Consider the following 27,770-nt stretch of genomic DNA (forward strand, 5'->3'; position numbering starts at 1 on the left):
AGGGGGAGGTGACACGCGCATGAGAGAGAACCCTTGTGCTGCCTGCCCAGCATATCAGGCTGACAGGGAGCCTTAAGGGAGTCAAGAGGATGGGCCGAGGGCTTGCCCGGGTGGGTCAAGACAAGCTCTCCAGCAGACCAGCTCCCCACCCCCAGTCTAGGCAAGTTAGCAACAAACCCGTCCTCCTGGGAGGCTTGGGAGGCTTTAGGGAGGATGGTCTGGGCTGGTGGATCAGCAGAGACCCCTAGTGGCCTGGGGGGGCGATGGCAGACAGCTGGGGCGCCCACTCCCGCCGCCCCCCACTCCCTCCACCCACTCACAATACATCCCAGGGAATGGCGTTGGTTTTTCTAAAATTCCCAACCGGAAGGGCCTTCGCAAGGTCATCCAGTTCATTCCCCTGTTTCACAGGCATCCTAGTACAATAAAAATTACAGCTATTTCAAAATAACTTAAAGGAAAACTTTTCTAATCAGTCCTTTCCTTCACTCCTTCATTTCTTCTTACCATCGTGGTTTCTTCCAGGAGTTTCTTCCTTGAGTGGAAATTAAGTCTTCCCACGCAGCATAAGCCCTTTCGCTATTAACAGTGAAGAAAGATGGCTCGAGGGGCTGACACAGCTCCTCCTGGGCCGACATCAGACCATCGTGTCAGAGTTCACAGTCAATGCCAGTTCATTTGTTCCCGGCCGTCTCCACCCTCCGCTTCCAAAAGTAATTGCAGAGCCTTTCACTTTTTCTTAGTAAGGGCTTCCTTTTGAACAAGTCATCTTTTTTTGTTCCAAAAATGAAATGTGGAGTAAAGCTCACCCAGTGACCACTGTGGTTCAAAAAGAATGACTGATGGCCCCAGGACGCGAGGGCCTGGAAGCTGGCTCACGGGTGGCGTCCAGGAGTGCAAGCTCTCAGCCATCCTAAAGCTGCTCCCCTACCTCGCTGTGCCCCTCCCGAGAGGCTCTTGGCCTCTCTGTGTCTCTGGGAAACAGTACACAAGGAGCAACAGTGGGATGAGGTCTGTGGAGGCCAGCTCATTGACTTCCATCTGACTCCTTGGTCACCTGGTCCATGCCCTAAAAGACGTCACTGCTGGGGAACTCTAAGTTTTCAGCCTTTTGGCCCATTTCCTACTAGAAAGTAAGAGACTGATGCTCCCCAGCCCGATGGAACGGCTCCACCAGAAGAGCCAGGAAAGTGCCCATGATTCCCAGCCTTCCGGCAGTTTCCAGAGGCTTGCGGACACCACTATCAGGCAAAGATCAGGAGATCACGGCAAAGAATTCCTGGATTGGATAACCAGCTTTCAGCCCCCGGTTCCTGGACAACTCAAGCAGGGATGTGAGTCTCCGGCTGTTGAAATGTCACTGAAACTACCACATGTGCTTCTAGCCTCTTCATGAGGCCAAGGAGCCTGGCAGGAAACAGCTCTGTGTGGGTCTAGGCAGAGCACCATCTACCCGGTTTGGAGTCTGTTGAGACCCAGGAGGAAGCTGTCGAGAAGATAATAACACTGTGTGCTTAGCCAACATCTTCTCCCCAGGGGGCTCCCACTGCCGCTGTAGTAGATCCTTCTTCAGAAAAGACCGGTACACGGTCTCCAGAGACGCAGCCCCATTGTCTCCGTAGAGACAAGGTTCTAGCGGGCTGGAAACTAAGGCGTGACCAGAAATAGTTGCAAAGTCAAGTCTCGGAGCTTGTCTGGGACAGAGACCGCAGCTTCGACTTCTGGGGCTTGGCCTTGGCCCAGGAACACCAAAGGCAGGGAGGCAGGAACGAAGGGGCATGTATCAAGGTGTGACCACCACTGCTAGGCGTGCAGCCCCGGATGAACCTCTGCTGTTGCTAAGTAAGGAACCCACGAGGCCCTACGTGTCTAGGACAGGTTTTAAACCCTGGTTGTGCCATTCCCTAGTGGCGCGACTTTAGCCAAGGGAAGTGGGAAATGATTTTTTGGGTGCCTAAATGTGCCGGACACTGTGCTTACCGTGGAGCCTGGCTGTCTCACTCCAAAGCTCATCTCTCCATGGGAGCATCGGTGCTACACTTGCAGCCAGAAGACCTGGGTTCGAGGCAGAGCCATGTGACTCAAGAAGGTCACTTCCATTCTCTGGACCTCAATTCCTCTTCAGGCAAATAGAAGTATCTCTCCTCTGCTGACCCCATAGGTAGTGGTGAGGTTAAAATGAAATAGCACAGTGAAAGAATGCTCTCTGATATTCAGTGTGTATGATAAATAGGTAGTTTTCAGACCCATCTGATCTTTGGGACCATGTGAGGGAGGTTTTTAAAAAACACAGATCGCTGATGGTCTAATTCAATGGTCCTAAGAATCTGTGTCTTAAAAAACACCCCAGTGGGGACTTCCCTGGTGGTCCAGTGGTAAAGAATCTGCTTTACAATGCAGGGGACACGGGTTCGATCCCTGGGCAGGGAACTAAGATCCCACATGCCTCGGGGCAACTAAGCCCGTACGCCATAAGTATTGAGCTCGCGCGCCTCAACTAGAGAGCCCACGTGCCACAAACTACAGAGCCCACACGCCCTGGAGCCCGCACTCCACAACTAGAGAGAAGCCACCACAGCGAAGAGCTCGCGCGCTGCAACGAAAGATCCCGCATGCATAAACTAAGACCCGATGTAGCCAATAATAAATAAAAACAAAACAAAAAAACACCCCAGTTCTCAGGCAGGTTTGTGAAACAGCTCATATTTACAAATGTAAGAGATGAATATCATTTCCCCAGACCTCAGGGATGCCAAGTTTTCACTTCCTCTCTTTGTCCCAGCTAAGATGGGGCCAGTCCAGGCCCTGCCCACGGTCTCTACCCATGAAGTTCTCCGTCCCATTCCTTTACTAATGTAACCTGGCCTCTTAGCACCTCCCAGCAAAGACCCAGAGTAGGAGGAGAGGGTAGGAAAGAGAAGGGTCTGAGCCAACGTGTAAATTGCCTTTAGTTACCTAAACTGGGGAAGCTGGCATGGAGGCTAGCCAAGCCACAAGTCTGAGAGCCAGCCAGAGTTTGAATAAGCTGGTGATAGCTCACCCTTTTGCCTCTGCTAGTAAAAATGTGTTGGCTGAATCCCAAGGCATACATCTTATATTTATTTTACTGGCTTTGCCTGTGTTTTTCTAACCTTGCTGAATATTTTTTCCGAGGGGCAGGGGGTGGGGTTGGAGGAGAAAGTATGGGACAACTTTTTACGTTTGAAATTCCCAAATATCCTTATTCAATGACGAGCACTGTGGCATGGGTGATTCCGAACCAGAGATTGTTGAAAAGTCACTGCCAATAGTTTTAGGGTGAGTGGCATGGAGTGGATACCCCACCCCCCATTAAATTTACCTTCCACGTTTGCCTCAGCCTCACGTCATCTCAGTATTGCTTTACACCCTGGGAGAATGGTTGGCTGGGAGTTTGGGACGAGGGGAGCTCAAGCTTGGAGCAGACTCACAGCTGAAGAGTCAGGCTTTGAGGATTCCTGGGTGTTAGCACCGAGCCAGACACATCTTATAAGTGAGGAGACTGAGGCCTGAGGTGCTAATTCCCAATCCACCTTCATTCCTTGGGTGCCCACGCTGTCTCCGTACTTCCAGGTTTGGGCTGTTTTTAATCTGCTCACTTGCCTTCAACAGCTATTGAACCGCTGTGATTCCAGGAGCACCTTGCAGCCCAGTTCTTGGCACAGGGTGTGGGTCCAGTGTTTGTGGAGGACAGAGGACTGTGTTCTAGCCCTGTTGCTGCTCCCCAGCTGGGGGACCGTGGGCAAGTCGCTTGGATGTCTGAGCCTCCGTTCCTTATTTGTACCTCAGGGAGCTGAAATACTCAGATTGTAAGGGCCCTTCCAGTCTCTAGGCTTCTGCAGGTCAGACTCAGCGTCACCCCGGAGCTGTACAAATGAGAAGGCCAAGAATTCTGCTCAAAGAATAAACCTCGCTGGTGGGGTGGCCCTCACAGATCCCAGAAAGGAAAAGTTGAGGCAGGAGCCGCTCCCTCCGTTCCCCAAGGTCACAGCCGCAGAGGTGAGCCGAGTATGGGAGCGAGGCCTCCTCCCAGGAGCCAGATGGGAGGCCCCTGGCATGGAGGAGGGGAAGCCAGGCTCCCGCCCCGCTGTTGCGTATTTATAGCCCTGAGCCGGACAGTACAGGAGGGTAGAAAAGGCAGCTCGGAGGAGATGCCAAGGCGGGTTAAGCAGCTGAATCGAATGAGACGTGTAAGTCAGTACTGACTGCCTCTTTCTGTGAGAGGCTTGGCCAGCTTCCCGGGTGCCAGGGTCTGGGAGGTGATGCGCCCTAGCTGTCCCCCGGCCTTTGATGCTTCTCCTTTGTCTGTCGCTCCCTGTGTGCCGTCACTGGCTCCAGGTTTCCTCCAAGCGCACGTTTCTCCTCACTCCACACTCTAGACCTTCCCGCAGCCGAAGGCCCAAGCTCCTCTGGTCCTAAAACCAAAGCTAGGAAGCCAGGGGCCTCCTTTTCCCCCTATTTCCTTGGCCGTTTTCCTGCCTAATTCCTTCCAGCTGGCCTTTTGGGCAGGTTACCCGGTTCAAGCCCTGTTTTTACACGTGGGCCTGTGGTCGGGGGCACCTGAGGCTGGGCGCTAAGCGACCCTGGTGGGTCTTCTCGGGCTCTGGGCACTACACCTCATTTGCGCCTGCCTTGCTGTCTCCAGATGAAGCCTGGAGACCCCGACCTCTCACACCCAATTCCTTCCTCACAAACCCTCCCGAGCAGAGCAGAGCGACCGGCCGCCAAGCAGGGAGGCCTTGCTGCCCTTCTTGGAGACCCACGGCCGAGCCTCCCTGCTGTCCCTCTACATCAAGTCTAAGCGATCCTAGCCCAGCTCTTACGTGGCAATGATGAGGGTACCAGGGGGGAAAATGGTTTTCTTAGCTGCTTTGCATTGTCTGGGGGAAACCGGCAGGCAGTGACAGTGTGGGGCGGAGGGGACCTCCGTGGTGGGCTCCGTGTTGGGGGCCTGAGGGAGAGGAAGCAGCCGATGGAATGTGCCCGAGGCTGGCTGAGGGGAGGCTCACGTGAGATTCCTGGAAGACAGGTTATGAAGGGGCCAGGCGGCTATTTTTTTATTATTTAGCAAATATTTTAGTAGCCGTGATGTGTCAGGCCCTAAACTACGTGCTAAGGATACAAAGAGAATATGTCGGAGGCCACTTTGTGTTGATCTTGGTGTAATAAGTGCTGCGATACAGGTACGGGGAAGCGAGGCCCTGGGGTGGGGGTGGGGCATCTGGAGACAGAACTGAGTACGAAGGATGTGCAGGTGAAGCCCTGGCCTGGGGTTGGAATCACCTGGGGAGCTTTCAACACCCGCCCCCCGCCCACCCCCACCCCCGCGCCGAAAGCCCTGGCCACACCCCTGACCAATTAAATTAGAATCGCCGGGGGTGGAACCTAGGTACGGATACCGGAACTTGCAAAGTGAAGCCGAGGTGCGGACCGCTGGTTTCCGGGATAATTTATGTCTCAGGTTTGCAGGGGAATAGAATGGCTAAATGCGTGACTATCGTTGGTTGGGTTTTTTTCAGATTGAGCCTTCTTCACACTTTCTAGGGAGCCATGAGAATTGCTTTCTGGATTTGGGTCTGGGAGGAGCAGGAAAAGGGAGGAGGCAAGGCAGGAAGGGGGAGGGGAGAGGAGAAATTTGGGGCTGTGGCATCTAAGCTCTTAGTGGCATTGTCACAAACCACGCCTCCCTTACTGCCAGGACCTCCTGCAGAATTCCCCCAGTTCCATGTCCGGAGTCTCCAATAACCCCCAGGGGATTGTGGTCCCAGCCTCAGCGCTCCAGCAGGGCAACATCGCCATGACAACTGTCAACTCACAAGTGGTGTCAGGTGTGTGCAGCGGATTGTGGGGAACACCCCTGGGAGGAGGCCGGGTGGCCCTGAGGGAATTCCAGGGTTGGGGGGCAGGGCACTGAACAAAACGTCCTAGGAAATGGGAGAGGTGCCCCCTGCCGAGGGAGGGGCTTCCAGCTGCGTTTCTTGACTAAAGTGTTCTGTAAGCTTATAGATGGTTAGCAAGACCTGCTGATGGTGGTTTGGAACAAATTTGGGTCAAAGGCTCATAAGCCCGTCAGAGACCCTTCCGCCAAACACACAGAGAGACTCTAGTCTCTGGACCCCATCCCCGTCCCACCCCTCCTCCACAGGGGCTGAATGCCTCCAGAGTAGAGGGTGTTTACACGTGAGTGCCAAGGGCATTGGGAACCCTGCTTGCCCTCACTCCTACCCACCCCCATGGCAGGGGACTCCAAAAGTGGTTGTCTCCTCAGGTGGAGCCTTATACCAGCCGGTTACCATGGTAACCTCCCAGGGTCAGGTGGTCACCCAAGCAATCCCCCAGGGAGCCATCCAGATCCAGAACACACAGGTGAGTGTGTTTGTGCAGTGTAGGTGTGTGCCTATGTGCATGGGTTTGGGGGAGGGCGACCGTAACGCTTACTGCCTGCTAGGCACTTTATACCAGTAACTCCTTACATCCTCGTTAGTCCTCTAAGGAGTATCATTACCCCCACCTGACAGAAAAGAAGGTGGGTGTTGGAAAGGTTTTATCAACTGGGATTTTGCTGCCTCTCGGGGTTACATGGAGGGATCCTGCACTTCCTATTCCTGGTCTACACTCCGAGCCACTCTGTAGCTCAGTGGGGTAGAGCGTACACAAGGGGGCCAGGGTGGGAGTGAGAAGATCTGAAGTCAGAGGCCCGAGATCTGGCATTAACTCTGCCATCTCGGATGAGTCACCTAACCTCTCTGAGCCTCTGAGTTTTTATCCATAGACGAGGGATTGACACCAGCTGCCCACTAGCCCCACCAGCCTACAGAGCTGATGTGAGGGCTGACCACGGTCATGGATAGGAAAGCGCTGTGCAGACTCTAACGTACCCCAGGAATGCTAATAACTGTTGGATGGTTTACGGCCAATCTCTCTCTCCTGTGCCCTTTGCATGACCCTGTTTCCCCTGTCTCCTCTCTCATCCCCTTCTCCTCCCTCTTCGCCGTCTTCCCTTCTCCCATCCTCTGAGAGGCTGGCGCTGGGTGACAGGAAAGGTAACCTCCCCCGGGCCCTCAGAATGAGTTGGGAAAGGGGATTGGCAGCGAGAGGCTGCTGTCTCTATGGCAACAGGTCCCTAGCCGCTGGCCCGCCAGGCTGCTGATGCTGATTTTTTCTCCACGTGCCCTGAAGGTTAACCTTGACCTCACCTCCCTCCTGGAAAATGAGGATAAGAAGTCCAAGAACAAACGAGGAGTCTTGCCCAAGCATGCCACCAATATAATGCGTTCTTGGCTCTTCCAGCATCTCATGGTGAGTGTGTGTGTGTGTGTTGGGGTGTGGAGTTGCAGCGTGGGGTATGAATAAGCCCTGGGGCACCAGACCATCATCCCTAGATCTGCATAGGGTGTGGCCTCAAAGAGAGGCCCTCTGATAGGGATACCATCTTCCAGAGGCCAGGGCAGAGGGGGGCTTAAATGGGACCTACACTTGGGGGTTCCAGTGCTTGCGGCCGCTGCCTCAAAAAAGTGTGACATCGATGAGGGAGTGGGGACAGACACGTTCTGGAGAGAACGCAGTCCTGGGCTAGTGGACAGGGTGGTTTCAGGGACAGGGTGAGATTCCGTGGGAGCCGGGGCTGTGCTTACTGGTTCAGAGCCTCCTCCCGCGGTCAGCCACGCTCACCCCTGCCCTCTCCCGTGGAAGAAAATGCTGATTCTCCATCAGGACTCTTCTGCTTCCCGAGTCCTCAGTGCGGGGGGGAAGCAGAGGGTGTGCGTCCATTTCCCTCTGATCAGGGCAGCCAGAGGAGGCACATACCGGGGAGCCGTGGCTGAGCCCACCCCCCGGAGGAGCCGCCCGGGCAGAAATCCTGGCCTCACGTAACCAGCCGAGCTCAGAAACGCAGAGCAGTTGCGTTCATAGCCTCTTTCGTAAAATGACGACACAGCCTCAGATTTAAGTATGATGTTTCTAAAGCGCCTGCCCTGTGCACCCACCGTGACGGTAGTTGTGTTTGTGTGCGGTGTAAGTTCCAGCAGACAGGCCTTGACTATCAGAAGCGACTTTAACACTATTATCACTAGCAAGCTGCTAACATCATTCAGGGCTGGAGCAATAAAGCAAGCCGGGGACTCCGGGCTGAGTGTGTGTGTGTGTGTGTGTGTGTGTGTGTGTGTGTGTGTGTGTGTGTGTGTGTGTCTGGGGTGGGGAGGTGGATTCTTCGAGCACAGGTGGGCTCCCAGTGGACTGCAAGCTCTTGGCCTGGCATGAGTAGTAGACACACAGACAGAAGACAGATACCAAGCTTGGGGCTGTAGATACATTGGTCGGAAAAGTGTGGGGAAGAATCAGGAGTTAGGGGGACTCTTTCTTCAGAGACAAGGAGAGAAAAACCAGCGGATCGTGGGAACTACTTAATCAGTCAGTCATCAGCCCTTTATTTGAAATGGAAGTGCCTCCAAGAGCCAGGGCGCCCAGGCCCAGGTGGTCCTAGGATCCGGGGATCTTAGGATCTCCTGCCCCCCAGCAGATGGCCAGAACTGCTCTGAGGTGCTGGATGTGGCCTGAGCTCTGCGCCCCCCACCGGTATGTACACCCTCCCCGCCGACCCTGGGGAATGAGGACTCGGGGCCGCCCCAGCGTTTGCTGAGGAAGCACATCTTGAAGGCACCACCTTGGGAGCAAACAATAACCAAATTTGGAGAGAAAGCACTGGAAGGCTGAGGGTTAAAGCCAGGAAAGGAGGTTGGAGAGACTCCCGGAGCCTAGTGAGGAAGCCAGGTGCAGCCTCGGCCTGTTGTTCTGACTCAGTATCTGGAGCTCGCGGTGGGGATGCCCAGGTCTCCTGCCTGTTCTCTCTTACACGTTGTTAGAGAGCCAGAGGGCTCAGATGGACTTGGTGGCCCTGAGAGCCCAGTGTCTGTGCGAAGCTCCCAGCCCCAGCGCTGGGAAGAGGGCCTCTGTAGGGGAGGTTCTGTCTCTGTGCACTGAGCTGTAACACCCAAGTTGGGGGCACCCAGGCTACCTCCCCGGCCCCAGCCATGGACCTAGAGGAGGCCACGTGTTACGTTGTGTTGCTGTGTAACTGTAGGGCTGTGGGTTTGGTGGAAAGCTCGTGGGCTTTTGAGGCAACCAAACCCAGCTTCGCATCTAGGCTTTCCCTCTTCCTCTGTGATCTGGCCACACTCACCTCTTATGGTGATCATGACGGAGCAGTGAAATGAGTGCAAAGACCCTAGCACGCTGGGTCTTATTAAATGTTCGTTCCCTCGCTTCTCTTCCTTTCCTTACCCCCATCCTGTGCATGTTTGAAGACTGATGTGAACACACCTACAGCCTTACTTCTGAGGGGAGAAAAGGCAAATATAGGAGGGAGAGGGGCCTGACGTCCAGGCCAGTGCCCCCCGCTGACTCCTGTCACTTCCGATGGCAACTCACCCCTGAGTTAAGTCTTCAGCCTGAGACGGAGGGTCACACTATCCATCCCTCCTCTGACCTTGGACTCAGTTCATGTCCTTCCTCTCGCCCTGCCCTTCGCCCCCCCCTCCTGCCGAGCCCCCTCAAAGGCTCAGGGTCTTTCCCTTCCACTCTACGGCCACCCCCAGCCGGATGTGGGAAGGCAGAGGAAGGTAGAGGCAGGGAAGAGAGGGTGTAGCAGCTGAGCACAAAGCAGAGGGGAAAGAAGGACCCAGCTTAGAGCTGCAGGAGGGACCTGGAACGATGGCGGGGACTTGCTGAACGTGTGAGTGAGGCCGTCACCTGCCCCGGGCCCTCTTCAGCGTGCACTCAGTGTGGGTACTGTCGATAAAGCACGTGACACTGGCAAGTCCTCCCCCACTTAATGCCTTCCCCACAGAGGCCATGGAGAGAGGACAAGAGAGTGACCCGTGGGCCTTTAAAGTCAGAACTCAGAACTTCTGGAAGAGGGGGAGGAAGAAGATGGGGAGAAGTCCAGGCTCTGGGGACTTAGCATGACACAGTTGTCCCCTGCAGGCCAAGGCTGGCTCCCCAGATACTGGTGGGCACACAATTCCCCTAAACCCCAGCTCAGGAAAAAGCCTGTGAAGGCTCTTGGTAACAGGGCACAGTGGAAAGAGGACAGGCTTTCAAGCCAGACAGGCAGGAGTATGAATTGAGGCCCTTCCACTAGCTGGGCAATCACTTTATTTCTTTGAAAAAGGAGATAATACCCATTTTCCATGGTTGAGAAAACTAAATGAGATAACTTATGTAAAGAGCCATGCCTGATACACAATCACACTCAAGAAGTGTGAACTTTCTAGAACAGCAGACCACGAGCAAGTTTTTGAGGCCAAGGCCCAACATCTGTGAAAGTTATTTAGAGGTGGATGGCTCATCTGTTGTTCTGATCTGTAATACCTCCTGATTCTCCCATCATTTGACCCTAAGAATACATTGACTAATACTGTTACTTACCTGTTCTGTGTGTATGTGTGTGTGTCGAATCTACATGTTGTATATCTCTGACTCAGCTGTAAATTGTTTAAGAATAGAGATCATACATGATACCTCTTCTCTGGGCCCCAAAGCATTGCTTCCCAAATGGGTACCTTTACAGGATGTTGTAGGTGTCGCTCCCAAGAAAGGGTATCCTGATGAAACAGATTTGGGAAAATCTGGTTATACGAAGTTTAGCTTATTTCTTTACCCTTAGTATACTAGGGGTGCATCGTGAATTTGCAAGAGGGGGCATGGCTTGAAGCTTTTCCCAAATATTTGATCACTCTGAGTCACTCTTGTTTTCATTGTTGCTCTGAGAGCAAGTCTGAGACTGTAGTTCTTGGAGAACCCCACTCTGTGGCAACATTATATTAGGCATATAGTAGCTGTTCAGTCTTAGAAAAGGTATGAAAAAGGGCAGATCTCAATATCAGTGATGTTCTCATATCCAGTGCAGGGGAGACAACTAATTTGTTGATTGTTTAATTGGAAAAGTTGATTGAAGAAAGAAACAACCATTAAAAAGGTACATTTTATTTTTTTAATTTATTTTATTGAAGTAGAGTTGATTTACAATGTTGTGTTAATTTCTGCTGTACAGCAAAGTGACTCAGTTATACATATATATGTTTACATTCGTTTTCATATTCTTTTCCATTATGGTTTATCACAGGATATTGAATATAGTTCCCTGTGCTGTACAGTACGACCTTGTTGTTTATCCATCCTATATGTACTAGTTTACATCTGCTAACCCCAAACTCCCAGTCCTTCCCTCCCACACCCCCATCCCCCTTGGCAACCACAAGTCTGTTCTCTGCATCTGTGAGTCTGTTTCTGTTTCATAGATATATTCATTTGCATCATATTTGAGATTCCACATACAAGTGATAATCATATGGTATTTGTCTTTCTCTTTCTGACTTACTTCACTTAGTATGATAATTTCTAGGTCCATCCATGTTGCTGCAAATGGCATTATTTCGGCCTTTTTATGGCTGAGTAGTATTCCATTGTGTGTGTGTGTGTACCACATCTTCTTTATCCATTAATCTGCCGATGGACGTTTAGGTTGTGTCTGTGTCTTGGCTATTGTGAATAGTGCTGCTATGAACATAGGGGTACATGTAAGATACATTTTATTTTGATTTAAAAGACATACATAATATATTTGCTAATGTTTTGCTATAAGGAAAGGTCATTTTCTGATTAAAGTTTGTCATTTTACTTGCACAAACTTCTCCTATAAAATCTATACATTTCATCTTTATTTAAAATGGAATAAGAACTTTGGCTTTGGGGAAGTAATCTGTCTGCAGGATATTTCTAGACTTTTATTGTGTATCCCAGTCTCTTATACTTGTCTCACCTGTAAGCAAATTTTTAAGCAAATTTGAGTCTGGAGTCTTCCCAAAGCACTCCGCTTAGTTTTCTTAGCTACAACTCTTGCTTTTTGCACTCATATTTTATTGGTTTACAGAATAAAGTTACATGATTACAGTAACACGTATAACGGGCATAAACTAGTCAACACAAACACTGCTGACTTTCTGACAAGCACATAAATTGGCTAATGAACATTCTACAGAGTAATCTGTTCATCTCGAGCCGTCAGGATACTGTGGACGGCAGTTCTAACGGTTGACAGCAGGAGAGCGTGGTATAATCTGTAGACTTGTTTAATAGAGATCGGTTATTAGAACTTCTGTCGTAGATGCTGGTTTTCCTGTTTTCTTCTTTCCCTCAGGCAGAAGTTAGTATTCTTTGATTCCTTTTGCCCTGTGTCAGAGGCTCCTTGTCATTTCCACTGTTTGGGGCACTAGCAGCTATAGACATGTATTCAGATGACGGCGTGCTCCTGAGGTGGAGGCTAAACCCCGGAGCCTTTTTGCTGTTAGGCTGCGGTGAGACTGGAATGGTTTCATCCATCAGTTCCTTGCTTCTGGGTCCCTGAAGAATCCAGTGAGATTTTCTTGCTACTGCATTTTGGCTGAAAGCAGCTAAACTCCTGCTGGAAGCAGTCATTCCATTACAAATCCAGATAGGGTGAGAAACCCTGGCAGAGGGTCCTCTCGGTGGAGGAGAGAGGGAGGGGCGCAGCTCAGCCCCCGCTTCTGCCCTCATCTCCTCTTGTCCAGATCCCAGCCTCACCCTGTCCTGCCTGGGTGATTCTGCCTATTTCCGTCAAAAATGTGCCTGTTCTCTGTGCTGCTGTTACCCAAGCACAGGAGCAAGTTTACAGAGTGTTTTCTGAGGGTGGGGGGAGCCTAGAGAAGAAACCAAGCCCCAGCGGCCCTGCCACCATCAGAGGAGCCCCTCCTCCCTTAGCTACTTCTGTGCACCGGGGTGCAGGCCAAGCATCTTCCTGCATCATCTCGTTTCACCTGCCCAGCCGGCGGGTGAAATGATCCTCATTTTACCAATAACAAAACTAGGCTCCATGAAGGTAACTCATTCCCCAAGGTCCCGCAGGATTTGAACCCAGGTCTGTGTGGCTTGAGCCTCTAATGTCTCACCCACTAGGCTGTTACTGCCTCTGCATTGACGCAAGAAACCACAGCATCTCTCAGTTCCCATGCAAAGTCTAGGTAAAGCAAAGGGGGACCCCAACCCTCAGCTGAGGCCCAGAGCCCCGTCCTGGGACAGCCGCAGGATTTTGATAGCCGGGCCCTAGTTTTAGATACAGTGAGGCTGTCTTACTATCTCATCCCTCCTCTTCCTTCCGTATCCATCACATCCACAAGCCCGGCACGCATCCAGCCAGGGTCACAGTTGCACTCTGCTTGCAGCCATCTCACCCCTGCCCCCACAGAGCTGAGGACCTTGCTCCAGGGCCCTCGTATAAACTCGGCTATAGCCACAAAAGCTGAGTGCACAAAAACACCAGGGCCTTCTCTGTTTGATTCTTTTGGTATTGAAATATAACTCACATGCCATAAAATTCACTCTTTTTAACTGTACAATTCAGAGGTTTCAAGTATATTTACAAAGCTCTGCGATCATTACCACTGTCTCATTCCAGACTATTTCATCACCCTGGAAAGAAACCCGGTACCCATTAGCTGTCACTCCCCTGCCTCTAGAAGCCAGCGATCTACTTTCTGTCTAGATGGGTTTGCCTGTTTTGGATAATTCACATGAATGAAATCGTACGATATGGAGTCTTTTGTGACTGACTTCTTTCATTTAGCATGATGTGTTCAGGGTTCATCCATATCGTACCATATAGCAGTGCTTCGTTCCTGTGTATGACTGAACAGTCTCCCATTGTGTAGACAGACCACATTTTGTTTATCCGTTCATCAGTTTATGGACATTTGGGTTGTTTCAACTTTGGGGCCTTGAGTGATACTGCTACGCACGTTCGTGTACACCCCACGATTCTGAGCCCGTCCTTATCTTTGAGATTCCTTGTCAGATTGCCAGCTATCCTCACCCACAGGGCTAGAGCCTCACATGCTGGGCTGATCCCTGCTGGAAGAAACAGGGTTGTCGCACACCCGGGTACAGTGTGTGCCCTGCACAAGGGCTCCCAGCCAAGGAAGGCTTGTGGAGGTGAGATCCGGTTGGTTGCCTCTGAGCCTTGGCGTTGCTTTCAGTCACTCAGCGAACATTCTTGCCCCCTTCCCTGTGCCTAGCATTGTATTAAGCTCTGAAGGAAGCCTGCATCCATCCCTGTCAGAGGCCCATGTACGGGCTTCCTCGACAGCTGACTTAGAACAGTGGTGGCTCTTACAACAGAGAGAGACAGTCTATGGAAAGGGCATGGTACTCGGAGGCAGGATCTAGATTTGAGTCTTGCTGCCCCCTCTGCGTAGCCAGCAGACCTGCGGTGAGTTGCTTGACCTCATGAAGCCTCAGTTTCCTCTGCTGTATGATGGGAATCACGATACCCAGCTAGAATAAGATGATGGATGTGAAGGTACTTCGTCCTGATACAGACACAGCTGCTGCTACAAATACCCCCCGTCTCCCTCCAGGAATCCCCACCATCTGCCCTGCCTTGGAAATCGCTGAGAGAAACCTTGACGCTTCTAGGGAATCTGTGGAGGAAAGTAGGAAACCTTGAAAAAGCAAGAGAATGGCCTAGGGAGACTGAACCATTCTTGTTCCAGAATATTTTGTCTGCTACTTTTTCCTTTAACTTCATCCCCTTATCTGAAATCTCACTCAGCAGAGACCCACTTAAAATGATCCAATCCTTGTCAAAATACCTACAGCGAGGCCCTGAGGCCATCACTCCTTCACAGCTTAGGTACGAATTCATCCAAAAGCTTGGTTTTCTACACCCACTCAGCTAAGATCACTTTCATGGGAAGAGTGCCAGTGCCTATTATTGGTAGAAGATGAAGATTAGAACATTTTTAAACACAGCATTTTGAGGAGGTAAGCCAGACTGGGGTGCCAGAGGAAAGGTTCCTAGCAATTGTTTTCAACCTCTTCTAGGTCCTTGACCCTTTTGAGAATCTGATGAAAGCTTTATCTCCATCATCATGAACATAGTTGCAGGGCATTTGACCGTGAAGCCCTAGAGGCCAGAGGCCTCCGGTTCAGGAAGCTGACTGTAGGATAACACGAAGCCCCGGGCATTTGTGAGAGGGGTGCTGGGAAGAGTCAACAAGGCACCAAAAAGGGAGAAGCTGACGAAGTCTGTGCTCTCCAGTCTCAGCGTTTACCCAGGTCTAGTTCTGTTCCCTGAAAGTAGAGGAAGATCTCTTGTTTGTTCTTCCTGAATCCAGGGGGGCTTCTCTCCACCAGAACACAGATCTTTAACTAAACTGTCCACTAAAACCTAAGCTTCAGGTAGGAGACATGATTTCGGCACTCAAAGGGCTGATAAATTAATCGGGGGAATAAATCATACACATACTACAAGCGGTCAACCCGTGATGTGATCCAGTGCTGTTACACAAACACACACGCAAGGGGCTGGGGAACAGATGACTCGATAGAGGTGAGGGGGCTTGCCCATCTTGCTGGTCAGACACATCCAGCATAGTGTGTCCAGGGCTGAGCATCAGATATCAAAAGGTCCTTCGACGAGCCGTGTCCAGAGAAGGGCAGCCAGGATGGGGAAATGTCTGTTCAAATGACTCCGACAGGAAACGTGTCACATGATGAATGGTTAAAGGCTGGGGATGTTTGGTCTGTAGAAAAGATTAGTTCCTTTAGGGCAGCGTGGTACAGTAGAAGGAATAAGGCTTTGGAGGCAGACAGACCTGAGATTGAGCCCTGCTCCATTGTTTACTGACTATATGACCTTGAGCGAGTCAATTAACTTCTCTGATGTCAATTTCCTCTTCATAAAATGGAGATAATAATACCTACCTGTGGTGAATATCAACAATACGTTAAAAAGCGCAGTAGCTGACAGGTGGAATGGATGTGGTTAAAGACACGGGGGTGTGGGTCCCAGCTCTGCCATGTACCTGCCATATAACCTGGGGCCAGCGTTCAATGCCTCTGGGCTCAGTTTTCTCATGTGTAGAAGGTACCCCCTCCCCGTCCCCCTTCCCCCACAAATATGCTTGAAACCATCAGTTGTGGGGATAGCACCGTTAATACGTAGGCAGCCTGATACAAGCTAGAATTCCCCCACCCTCTCCTACCCATCTTCACACCCACAAACACACACAGAGGGAATGGTGACAAGTACCAGTTACCCCCTAGGGTCCTATGATCATTCAACGAAGACATACTGAACGCTAGGCATGGGCCAGGCGTTTTCCTCGGCACCAATGAGGTGGGGATGAAAAGACAGGTGTGGACCCTTTTCTCAAACATTGCAGCCTGTCTGGTTGGGGTGAAAAACAACAGATCATCCTTGTAGTGTGTGGAATCCTGGGTAGGGTGAGGGCTCAGAGCTCATGGGGGGGACCTAAGGGGTTGGGAGCAGGTTAAGAAGGACCAATCTTGCTGCCATGAGAAGGATGGATTGAAGAAGCCAGAGGGAGGGAGAGTGGTTTTGTAATTGCAGGAGGGTGAAGAACGAGAGGGCAGTAGATTTTTACAATGAGAAACTATGCGGCAATGAACATGCCTGTGATTGTTACATAGAACAGCCATAAGTGGATCTCACACCATACTGTGGAGTGAAATACTACATGCTGTATGATTCCATTTATATAGAGTCCCAAACCAGGCAAAACTAAACCATAATGGTTAGGGATGTAACACAGATAGTAAAACTATAAGGAAAAGCAAAAAAAGTAATTACCATAAACATCAGGTGATCTTTGGGGAGGATATCTTTGGAGGTATGTGATTGGGAGGGGGTAGAAAAGGGGCTGCTGGGGTGCTGGTAGAATTCTAGTTTTTGACCTGGCGGGTGGTCACATGGGTGTTTGTGATGCTACACCAAGCTATGCATTTCAGTTCTTTGTGCTTTCCTGTGTGTGCACAGCTGTAAGTGGGGAGGGGAGTTGAAAAGAGAGAAATGGAAGAGTGGGACATATAAGCAAGGGCAGCTACAGCAGGAAAGGGAGGGTCCTTGGGTGACTTGTGTGCCCCTCTCCACCCCAAACTGCTCTAGCATCTCTGAAGTCAGGGTATGCCTCGCATTTTCGATGTGATGAAATGTGGTTGCTTCAGGACCCCTCACCATCCTGGCTGCCTCCCTCCGGCTGGTCTCTGGCCTTTGTAGAGCAGCGGCCACGCTGTCAAGCTGTGGCCGCTGCAGATCACGTGCCCACAGTTGGTCAGGAGCGAGAAGGGAGGGAGGGTGTGGTTGACCCCAGTGTAGGAAAGTGGGAAAGCCAGCTCCAGCGGGCCCCTGCTCCAGCGGCAGCTCCAACTCACACCTGCAGGCTGCTGCTTCCCACGCGCTGTGTCCCTCCAGGACGTGGCTGGCCTCCTGCGGGTCTTCCTGGGCTAGGAGGTGGGTGCACCATCTTGGGTGGGCTTCGAGTGAAAGACGTGGCCAGGGGCCCATGGGCCAGCCTGGCTGAGCTGCTTTCAGACCCGGGACCCTAGGGGGAACCCATAGTTCAAACTGAGAGATGCCTTCAGCTCCAGTTTAGCCCAGAAGAGACTTGGGTTCCAGGGCCAAAAGGGAGGTGTCAGGGAAAGAGTTTGGTCAGACGTCAGAGGAGTTTCCCGATGCCAACTGTGGTGTCGTGAAACGCCTACTCAGTATAAATCCTGCAGTTCCCTTCCCCAGAGACTAAATATTCAACGATACCGTGTCTGGGAGGCTTCACCATGTGGTGCGGGGTGAGTCAGTGCAGCACGCGTGCTTTGCCTGCATCATTCATTCAATCACCCCCGAAGTCCAGGGAGGAGTCACCATCTTCTTATTTCTCTTTTAAGCCCAGGAAACTGAGGATGGCGTACATCAAACAATAAATCGTCAGGGTCACACGGCTGGCTAAGCGGTGGGTGCAGGACGTGACCTCTGCAAAGGCCATGCTCTTAACCACCAGGCAGCACTGCCCAGCCCCCTGAGGCTCCCCGCTGGCCCTGAAAAGGAGCTGTAATTTTCTGGTCCATTCTCTGTCTCTCCTAGAGGGCTGCTGTCTGTGCCCTTCCCTCCCAACTCCAGAGGAGCTCCTCCAAATTGTGACCAGAGAGCAGCTGCCGCAGCCTGATGGCTCACCACCATCTCGCTGGATTCCTCTCCCCGCCCCTGGCCTCGAGCCCTTCCGATCGTGCTAAAAGTAGCACTGACCAAATCGAGGGCTGTCCAGCGGCCAGGACTATTTTGACTCTGTCCTCAGGAATCATCTGGTGTGAGGCGTAGACAAGCTGGAGGCATGGACGAGCTGGACTGCTCCCATGAGCACCCAGACGTGGTGCCAGGAACGTTCTGGCGACACACCTGTCCCCAAGGCCGTGCCAGATGCAGCCACTCACCCCATGGCCTCCACCGCATGCCTCGCGAGACACTGGTCCCAGGAGCGATGGGTGGTGGGACTTGCCGCCCAGGAGGATAAGGGCTTCGTATCCCTACCATAAGAGAACAACCAGCCAGTTTCAGGGACCCTGCCTCTCCTCCCTCTCCATTAATTGGGAGCACCTTAATCTGTGGATTGATGACATCCACTCAGAATGGCAGCCCGCACGCGAAGCCTCCTTAGAGACAGCAGCAAATGTTATCTGGGTGACGCTGAAGCATTTCCTTCTCTGGAGGTTTCTAATGATGGACGAGATTTGCATCTGACTTGACTCTAAGTCCCAGTGCAAGGCCCCTGTCTGGAAGGCCCAGGTCCTCCTTTACTGGGATGGCTTGGCCATTCTTCAAACTCCAGTTGAGGTCCCTCCTCCCTAGGGAAGGCTCCCCTGACTTCTCTTACCACCCGATGGGTACTTACACACTACGTTTTCTTTTTTTTTTTTTTTGCCTCCAGAATCTGAGCTCTTTACTAAAACAGTTTACAGACTGCAGTGCTGAAGACACACTACCTCTTAATAGAGGCTTTTTCCTTTGCCTGTAGCCTTTCCCTCTAAGCTGCGAGCTCTATGGCCGGGTATCGTTCACTTGCGGGCACCTCCAAGGTAGCAGCTTCCCAGCATTTGTGGTTGATGAACCGGCGCAGTCGGCAAGGCTCAGGGAACAAGTCAGCCATCTCCTTCTTGTGCTGGTTCACTCATCTGTTTCATACACGAACACTGAATATCCACTCTGCCTGTTACTGGTCTGGACACTGGAGATGCAATGTCTAATAAGACTGGGTCCCTGCCTGAGAGCAACTCCCAGGATAGGGGGAGATATCTATCACCATATAGCGGGCTAAAGGCAGTTATTCAAGTGCAGCAGTGACTAACTTTGCCCCGGGGAGCTGGGGGGAAAGGCCTCTCAGAGGACTTGACCTGTGAAAGGTCTTTGCAGAAGCTCAGAAACGTACGCGGTGGAAAAGTGGGAGAAAGCTTTCCAGCAGAGGGAACAGCATGTGCAAAAGCATGGAGGTATGAAGGGCCTCGTGGGGCCCAGGAAGGCCGAAAGGTTACTATATTTTTGCTGTGTTCTCAGACCAGTTGCCACGGATGACAGGGAGGCTGCTCGGCTCCTGTCAGGGCCGCTGAGCTTGGAGCTCCACGGGGCAGGGGAGGAGGGCTTGGCCACCACCCCTCCCCAGAGGGTGTCAGATGCACGGAGCCCCTGGGAGGCTACAGTCTCCTCCCCATCTCCCTGGGCTCCTTCCCAGTTAGATGAAATTGGCTCCTGTGACACCAACGTGCTTTCCTTCTTGTTAGAATCTTAATATTATATGGATCACGAGTCCCGGCTGCCCTGGTGTTGTGGTCAGGGTCAGAGGTGTGAATTAAAACGACACAGGACCCTGATTGCTTCAGTCGCGGGACATTGAGGACCCCGATTGCTTCAGTCGAGGGACATCGAGGACACCGAAGAGGTTCCTTTCCTTTGTCACTGATAATGAGAGTTCTATGGAGGCTGTTGATCTCTAGCTCATCCCTTAGAGAGCTTTAAGCACCTTGCCAACATTGTCCAACAGTAGTATGAAGAGCGATCTCTTATTGAGCACTTTACAAGAATAATTTCTTTTAATCATTAGATGACTTTATCATGTGGGGTTAAGTGATGTGCCTGAGATCTCACAGCTCTTCGTGATAGAGCCAGAATCTGAGCCCCGGTCTTCAGGACTTTGGAAAGCCCAAGCACCACTATCTCAATAAGGGGATGATTACCACCTCGATAAGGGGATGATTCTGACCTGAGGACGGCTTGGCCCTCTACCCTGAGAGCTCCCGAACCTCCCCTAGCTGCCAGGGCAAGGCTCTGACCCGTTCAGACGCTCATCACACCTATATTGCAAGCCTGCTGGGTGCCGGGTGTTATGTAGAAGCCTGGAAAAGACACACAGACACATAGACCCAGACATCGTGGGGCTCACCACCCAGTGGGATCCAGAAGGTCCCCCAACCCTCTGCCACCCCAAACTTTCCCAGTCTTTAATGTGACCTACTCAGCCTCCCCAGCGCTTTGGCCAACACCCACTTCTCCTAAGCTTCTCCGGTGCTTGTTACCCAAACCCCAGCACCCACCGCCTTGTTTCTGCTTTCTTTTGCTCAGCAGCCATTTGTACTTCAGGTACATGTGGTGGGTGCTGGGGATACATTAATAAGAGCTGGTCTCTGCCCTCACGAAACATGATCCGAGAGAGAGACAAACGTGTAGTCAGTGCAGGACTGAAGGCCCTGCCCCACGTCCTCACTCACCCCCACAAAGACACCGACTCCGTCTCACAAAGTGGAAGCGTGAAGTGATGCGGGGACCCCGGACCAACGTCAGAACTGAGTTCCGAGCTGATGCCGCCATCTGGGGGACAGTGGAGATAGTCCTTCAGTTTCTTCACCTAACCTGCCTCTTACCAAGTTTTACCGATATGCTTTATTAAGTGAAATTAAGTGCGTGAAAGCATTTCATAGGCTACAGAGTATTCCACGAGTCGTAGTTACCGTTGAATTTACCTTCTGTCTCCCGGGATGCCTGCATGAATTGTACACGTAGTAGATACTCAGTAAATGTCAGTTAGTTTAAATTAAATGGATTCGTTCCCCCGTTTACCACCTTCTGAGAGTCCTGTGGGCTTTCGAGGCCATTGTCCATCCTAATATAGATAATGCCTGACCTGCCTGTTTGGGGGTGGACCAGGTGAGGATGTGACACTCCTTTGGAAGCGATCAGTATTGAACTGTACCGACCCTTGGGAAACCACTTGGTCCTCCACCATGGGCGGCTGGGCTCAGGGCAGGTAGCCCTCCTCGGCCACACAGCAGCCTCCCTCCAAGCCCTTGGCCATTCTTTCTGGGGAACATTACACTTTCCCCAAACCCCTGGGGCTACCTGGCCTGCGATGCTGCCTGTGTCGTGGGCAGGGTCTCTAGGGGGACCAGGCCACCACGTGCCCACCCCTCACTAGCCCTTCACCTCTCATTTCAGCACCCCTACCCCACGGAGGATGAGAAGAGGCAGATCGCGGCCCAGACAAACCTCACCCTCCTGCAAGTGAATAACTGGTGAGTTAGTATCGCCTGCCCAGAGGCTCTCAGACCCAGGGGCCACTTGCTGGGCAGGGGAATGCACAGCAGGGGAAAGAGGCTAGAGTGCCCAGCCTGGCCTCAGTCTCAACCTGGCGACCATGCCAGCCATCGCCTGTGGGCTGGAGGCAGATATCCGGAATCAACACCTATGGCTTCATCTGCAGCTTCTCAGCGCCCTCTCCTGGGAAACTGTGTCAGGAACATCACTGGGAGCTTCTTGCCTTCTTGCAGAAAACCCAGCCCCACCTGCACTACGGACACACAGGGGTGCCTGCATCCCACGACCCGAGGCCACCGGTGGTCATCTGGTCTACTCACCACCCATGTAAAAAGAGCTCAGGCTGAAACACTCTTCAGGGCTGGGAGCAGGAAGAATAGGGAGGAGCTGGCAGTCCTCACCCCACAGGGCTCCCGTGCCCCCTCCTCTGTGGCCGCCCGGGGTGTCATAGAAACCTCAGAGGGCAAGTTCTGGCTGGATGGGAGCAGACCCTTGGCCCTCTGGAGAGAGGTCAGGTCGGAGGTTAGTGCCTTTGACTGGGGGGCTCTTCCTTCCTCTGTTCAGTCCTGACCGGTCTGGAGCAGAGATTCCTGACCCTTCTCACGCATTCGTCCCACGCTGGTTTGTGGTCACCAAGCCCCCTGGTGACGTCACGAGCTCCTCGGTGCCCAGACCCCGGTCTGTTCCGTACAAGGACCAGCTTCTCAGGATCTGGAAGCGGCTTAGCGCTCTCTGCGCACACATTCACACGCATGCGCACACACGCACACGTGCGCACACAGACACAAGCTCACGTGTGCATACACACGTGCACACACCCACACACAGACACACGTGCCTGCGCACACATGCTCCCGCCCCCTGGTGGTGACTTACCGTCTCCGTCTTACTCCTGGGCAGGTTCATCAACGCCCGGAGGCGCATCCTGCAGCCCATGCTTGACGCCAGCAACCCCGACCCTGCCCCCAAAGCCAAGAAAATCAAGTCGCAGCACCGGCCCACCCAAAGATTCTGGCCCAACTCCATTGCTGCAGGGGTGCTGCAACAGCAGGGTGGTGCCCCGGGGACAAACCCCGATGGTAAGAGCTGGGGCTGAGGGTACTGTAGACGGGGGTGGGGGGCTGGTCGGGAGGGGCTCCTGGAGCCCCTATGGGCGCAGCTGTGCACAGAGTCAGGGGCTGATCGTCTACACGCTTGAGTGGCCGTGTCAGCTCCGTCACAATAGGTATCCCTACCCGATCCCCATCAAACGATGTATGTCAGCCTGAAAGAAGGGAATTATTATTATTTTTTTTTTTTGCGTTTACTTTAACAAGCCAAAAGCAATCTCACAAAGACGAGTGGGGGTCAGCTGGTGGTCATCTGAGTCAGTGGCTCCTCAGCAGAGTCCCCCCTCCTCAGTCCCACACCCACCTGAAGTTCCTCAGCACCAGTGTCTGCACGGTTCCCCGAGAGCCAGGGCCATCTGTAAATACCGAAGCAGGCAGCTGGCTTGTGAACGGAGGCCAGGAAGAGCGTTGTTTTCCCAGCTTCTCCGTCACACCCTCCGTATACACGTTTCTAATTGCCGGTCGCCTGGTGCACAATGAATAATTCAATGAGCCACGAGCCAGACAACGTTTTATAGCTTAGCACGTGAAGCTAGCTCTGTGTGGGAAGTGGAGTGGAGGTGTACATGTGTGCAGGCCTACCTTCATGTATACGTGCACTTATATGACTGGGTACAGTTCCGTGTGGGGTAGAGTAGAAATCAACAGATTTTGAGCTTGACCAACCAGGGAGAGAATCCCAGCTATATCATGCCTGACTGTGTCATTCTGAGCTAATGACTCAACTGTCTGAGACTGTTCCTTCCTCTTGAGGATGGGGGTGATGACACCTACTTACAGAATTCTTCGAAAGGCAACAGTGTTTGACATAGTTACACAGAAGATGCTCAGGAAGTGGTACCCAGGAGCGCTGCTGCTTGGGATGGGGCAGGGAGCGGCTGACAGGGGAACGGACAGGAGACTTCGCACCAGGGGACTGTCCAGCATAGGAGCTCACCACTGAAGCCACTGGCTTTCCTGGGCCTGACCCTTGCCTTCTTCTCCCACATAGGTTCCATCAACCTGGACAACCTGCAGTCCCTGTCCTCAGACAATGCCACCATGGCCATGCAGCAGGCTATGATGGCCGCACACGACGACTCACTGGATGGGACAGAAGAAGAGGATGAGGACGAGATGGAAGAGGAAGAGGAAGAGGAGCTGGAGGACGAGGCCGACGAGCTGCAGACAACGAATGTCAGCGACCTGGGCTTGGAGCACAGTGACTCCCTGGAGTAGCCGGGCAGCCCAGGTGGCACTGATCACCGAGCAGGAGTGTCGTCAGGAGGGCTTCAGGCTGGCGGGGGAGGAGACATGGGCAGGCAGCACCGAGGAAGTTGGACCCTGGCTTCCCAAAATCAGTAGCTGGAGGAAATGCAGAGGAAACACCTTTTCCTTCCCAACCACCAAGCTTCCACCAGTACCCTGGCCCCACTTCCCTAGAGCTGCAGAGGACTCCGTTTGGTGGGGCCAGTCGAGCAGCCTGGACAGAAAGGCAGGAGTGAGATCTGGACTCACCAAATCCCTGAAGACAGATGGCACCCACGCCCCCAAACCCCCGCCACTGAAGGACTTGAGTTGTTTACAAGCCCTGCGCCGTGAGGTGGATCAGTGCTGTTCACAGAGTGAGCCTTTGCCAGGGAACAGAGTTAGGAGGAAAGGGAGAGACAAAGGGGGTCTGCGTTCCACCTCCCGAGGACTGTTAGCTCCTCTGAGAGACATTCAAGGGCAGGAGGGAGCCTCAACGTATAATCCATGGCTGGAGGAGGGGAACGGCCTGAAGCGTCACATCCGGCAGACCAGGGTGGGACCTGGACTCCTGGAGCTCCTCTCAGCCCTCCAAGGCCCTGTCTCTGGGCACAGGCAGCCGTGGACTTGGGAGAGAGGGATGGGAGCCACCAGAGCTGCCTTCTCTCTCTCCTGGAAATCAGTGGTAAGCTGGTGGGCTCGTTTATAGGAGGTAAAGCGGAGCCCCTTCACCTGGGTTGGCTCCAGGACCCAAGGAGATGGCAGAACCTGGGGTAGGAGCCATATCAAGGTGACTTTGGGGACCACAGCTATCCCCAGTGGTCACAGAACTCAGCTCCTGTAACAACAGGACAGCGGTGTCTTATCCCAGATGTTCCAGCCCTCAGGTGGAGCTCCCCAGACGTTCCACCCCCTCCAGGGGCCATCAGAGAGGGTGGAGCCAGGTTAGCTTGGAATCTGTCCACCCTTCCTGTCCCTCACTGCTGTCGCCCTGCTCCCAGGTCGGCTCCACCAGCCTTCATCCTCTCGTCTTCACTCTGTCCTTCAGAGGAGGCAGAAGAAACATTGGAAAGAAGCATCCAGCCCAGTGGGAAGCCAGGGGTTGGAGAAGGTGCTACATCCCTCTTCTCATCAATATCCAAAGTGTGGAGGAGGTGCCCCACCCCCACCCCCGCCTCACTGTTCTACACACCATCACTTACACAGCACTGGAGGAACTGGGGCTCCACCAGGAGGAGGAGTCTTCCCACCATCTGCCCAACACACACCCTCCCACCCCAACATCCAGTCCCCCGGGGTTGGCACCCCATCCTCCCGTTCCCTCCCACCCCTATGGCTGTGAATGACGGGACTGATCACACGTGTGTTTTCCATTGAAGTTAATTTAATGGACTTGCAGCTTCATGTGTCAGTCGTGCGTTGGCCATCTCCATCAGTGGCAGGATGTGAGCGGCTGCCTGGCTCAACTCAAGGGCCCCCGCGGGGCCCCCGAAGGAGGAGCAAAAGGATGGTGGCTTTCCTGAGGTCTCCCTGAAATGAATGTATTTCTTCCCCCAAAAGAGCTGATATTTAATGTTTTAATAAGGATTTTTGAGAAACAAATAACCTTATTTATAATCTGGGTGATCCAATCATTTTTTACTCCCTTTTGATGCCATAGGTAGAGGAAAGTCTAGCTTTTCTGGCGTGAGAATTTTGCAACGTGAAGCGGGATAAAATACATTTCCTGTTCTGGTTCTTTTTCTTGTTCACATGCACACCCTTCCACTTATCACTTTTGACAGGCATCCCACCCCAGCACAGGCACACCTGCACACATGTGCCCACACATCCTCCTCCCAGCCCCCTCCACCTGCCTAATTAATGTTATGCAACCTCTTCTGATGTATCCACCAAACCAGTACTGAATGTGGCCGAGTTTTCAGTAAACCTTATTACCTACCATAATTCTGGCACGCGATTCTCTTTTTCTGTGATTAGGGGTTAGGGGGACCCTGGACCAGAGAAAATTTGGAGACCTCAGCATACTCCTTGTTGACCTGAATACCCATGAAAGGACCAAGGAAGAAGGCTTTCTGGGTGTCCTCAGTTCACCTCTCTGGGGAGGACGACGGCCAAGTTCAGTACACTCAGCGCAGACGTGTCTGCTCCAAGACAAAGAGATGGAGGAGGGAAGACAGGAGGAGGCTCTGCACTGCCCTCTCCTGGCAGGCTGCCCCCATAGCAGGGGAGCTCTTCCACCACACTCTACCCTCAAAGCCCCTTGCTTTTCCGACCTCCATCCAAGTCGGGGCCACCACTGCCCCTCCCCCAGCCCTCACATGCCCTATCCCTCAGGTGAAAGGTCCCGGGAATCAGGAAGGAGAGGCAGTCTTGACTGCCACAGTGAATCCAGGAGCTGTGTCCAGAGCGTAGCCTGCCCTTTGAACCGCATAATTCAGCACTCTATTCCCTAGGGCGGGAAGAAAGTTAGAGGCAGCTATCTCCCCAACTAAGTGAGAGGCAGTCTTTCATGTTACTTTCAACCTAGAGGTTTCCTTATCTGGGCCCTGTACTGGGGTATCGGTTTAGAAGCAGGAGGGAGGGTTCCTTGTTCCAGTTCAAAAAGGCTGCAGAGTTCACACTTACCCGTGGACACCCTCTGGCCAGGCTGAAGATGGGAAAGGGAGTGATTCCACAGGCAAAACGGATCTCCACGCAGCGTGGATAGCGGTCCCCTGGGTCACCGCCCTCCCAGAGCCCAGCCCCCAGTCACACCTGGAGATTCTGCAAACACAGCAGAGACGCCACCTCTGGGCAGTGAAAAAAGTCTCAAGAGCCACAGGACGCTGATACCTAGAACCTCACCTTTCAGAGCCAGGAAGACAGCTTTCAAAGCAGTGATTTCCAAGGAACACCGTCTTAAAAGATATGCTATCCAAAAAAATAAAATAAAATAAAAAATTCCACAGCCTAATTAGTCTAGGATGAACTGCATATTATATTTTGATAGAGGAGTTTCATAATGTGCATTAGTACATTAAAGCCTCTGAGAAGTCCTGCAGGAAAGAAGCCTGTCTCTGTTTAACATGTTCCCCAAAAGTATTTATTTTTTTTTCAAGTAATGTCTATTCAATTATACTAGTTACACACAAAACACATTTCAGGAAACACTACTCTCAGAAATTACAGTGGCTCTACCCCAGCCTCTCCCACCCCTTCCTAAGTGTTTCTCTCAAGTTCCACCATCTTTTACACAATGCTTCTAACTAAAAAGTGGTTTCCTAAATCATTTGAGATGTGGGTGGTTGTGTTTTGAGAAGGCAGCAAGCTCTGTCTCTGCATGACCCCAATCCTATCCAACCTACGGAGAAGATGTGCCACAGTCCATGCAGAAGTAAGAGATGGGACAATGCGGGGGTGGGGGTGGGGGAGAGGTTCCTTTACCCCCAAAATGGAGCTGTGGTATCAGGGCCCTGGGAAATGTTCAGACTAACTTTTAGCCCCAGCCCTGAGCCCATCAGGGATGAACTGATTGGAGATTCCTGCTCAGGGAAGTTCATGACCAGAGCTCAACTTCCTCGACCATGGGACCTCTCTGCTGCCTTGGATGTGACCAGATGAGGGCAGTGACTGTCACACTGCAGCCGGCACGAACTCATTCATTCATGTATTAATTGAGCGCCGACTCTGTCCCAGGCAGTTCTAGATACGGAGGATATAACTGTGATCGACAAAGACATAGTTCTTGCCTTCAGAGAATTCACATTCTAGGGGAAGATTGAGACTGAAGTGAGCTCCTAACATCCCCATAATGGATGAGTTATGATCGCATCCTAGGACAATGACCTCAAACTTGATCATTCAGAGCTGTAAACAGGAGGCACTCAGGTCAAATTCAGCTCACGGTCATGTTTTGTCTGGACCATATACTGTTTTGTAAAATTTGGGGGCCAACATTTAAGTTAGAAGGTTGCACATAAAAATTC

General features: G+C 52.3%; 1 protein-coding gene across 3 annotated transcripts in view; it reads left to right on the forward strand.

Moving 5' to 3' along the window:
* Positions 1-25,794, forward strand: part of PKNOX2 (PBX/knotted 1 homeobox 2) — a 184,695-nt gene extending 158,901 nt beyond the window's left edge. For 2 of the 3 annotated variants that reach the window (XM_024740828.1, XM_024740829.1), the window contains 6 exons: positions 5,717-5,846; positions 6,287-6,384; positions 7,198-7,317; positions 21,368-21,444; positions 22,367-22,545; positions 23,567-25,794. In XM_024740828.1, coding sequence (XP_024596596.1) covers positions 5,717-5,846; positions 6,287-6,384; positions 7,198-7,317; positions 21,368-21,444; positions 22,367-22,545; positions 23,567-23,793 — 831 coding nt within the window. In that variant the 3' untranslated portion in view covers positions 23,794-25,794. The remainder of the gene's footprint in view (positions 1-5,716; positions 5,847-6,286; positions 6,385-7,197; positions 7,318-21,367; positions 21,445-22,366; positions 22,546-23,566) is intronic. The other variant, XM_024740830.1, reaches the window with a different exon arrangement.
* The last annotated feature ends 1,976 nt before the right edge of the window (positions 25,795-27,770 follow it).

The sequence above is a fragment of the Neophocaena asiaeorientalis genome, unplaced genomic scaffold (genome assembly GCF_003031525.2).
Source record: "Neophocaena asiaeorientalis asiaeorientalis breed wild unplaced genomic scaffold, Neophocaena_asiaeorientalis_V1.1 scaffold308, whole genome shotgun sequence".
Classification (NCBI taxonomy): Eukaryota; Metazoa; Chordata; class Mammalia; order Artiodactyla; family Phocoenidae; genus Neophocaena; species Neophocaena asiaeorientalis.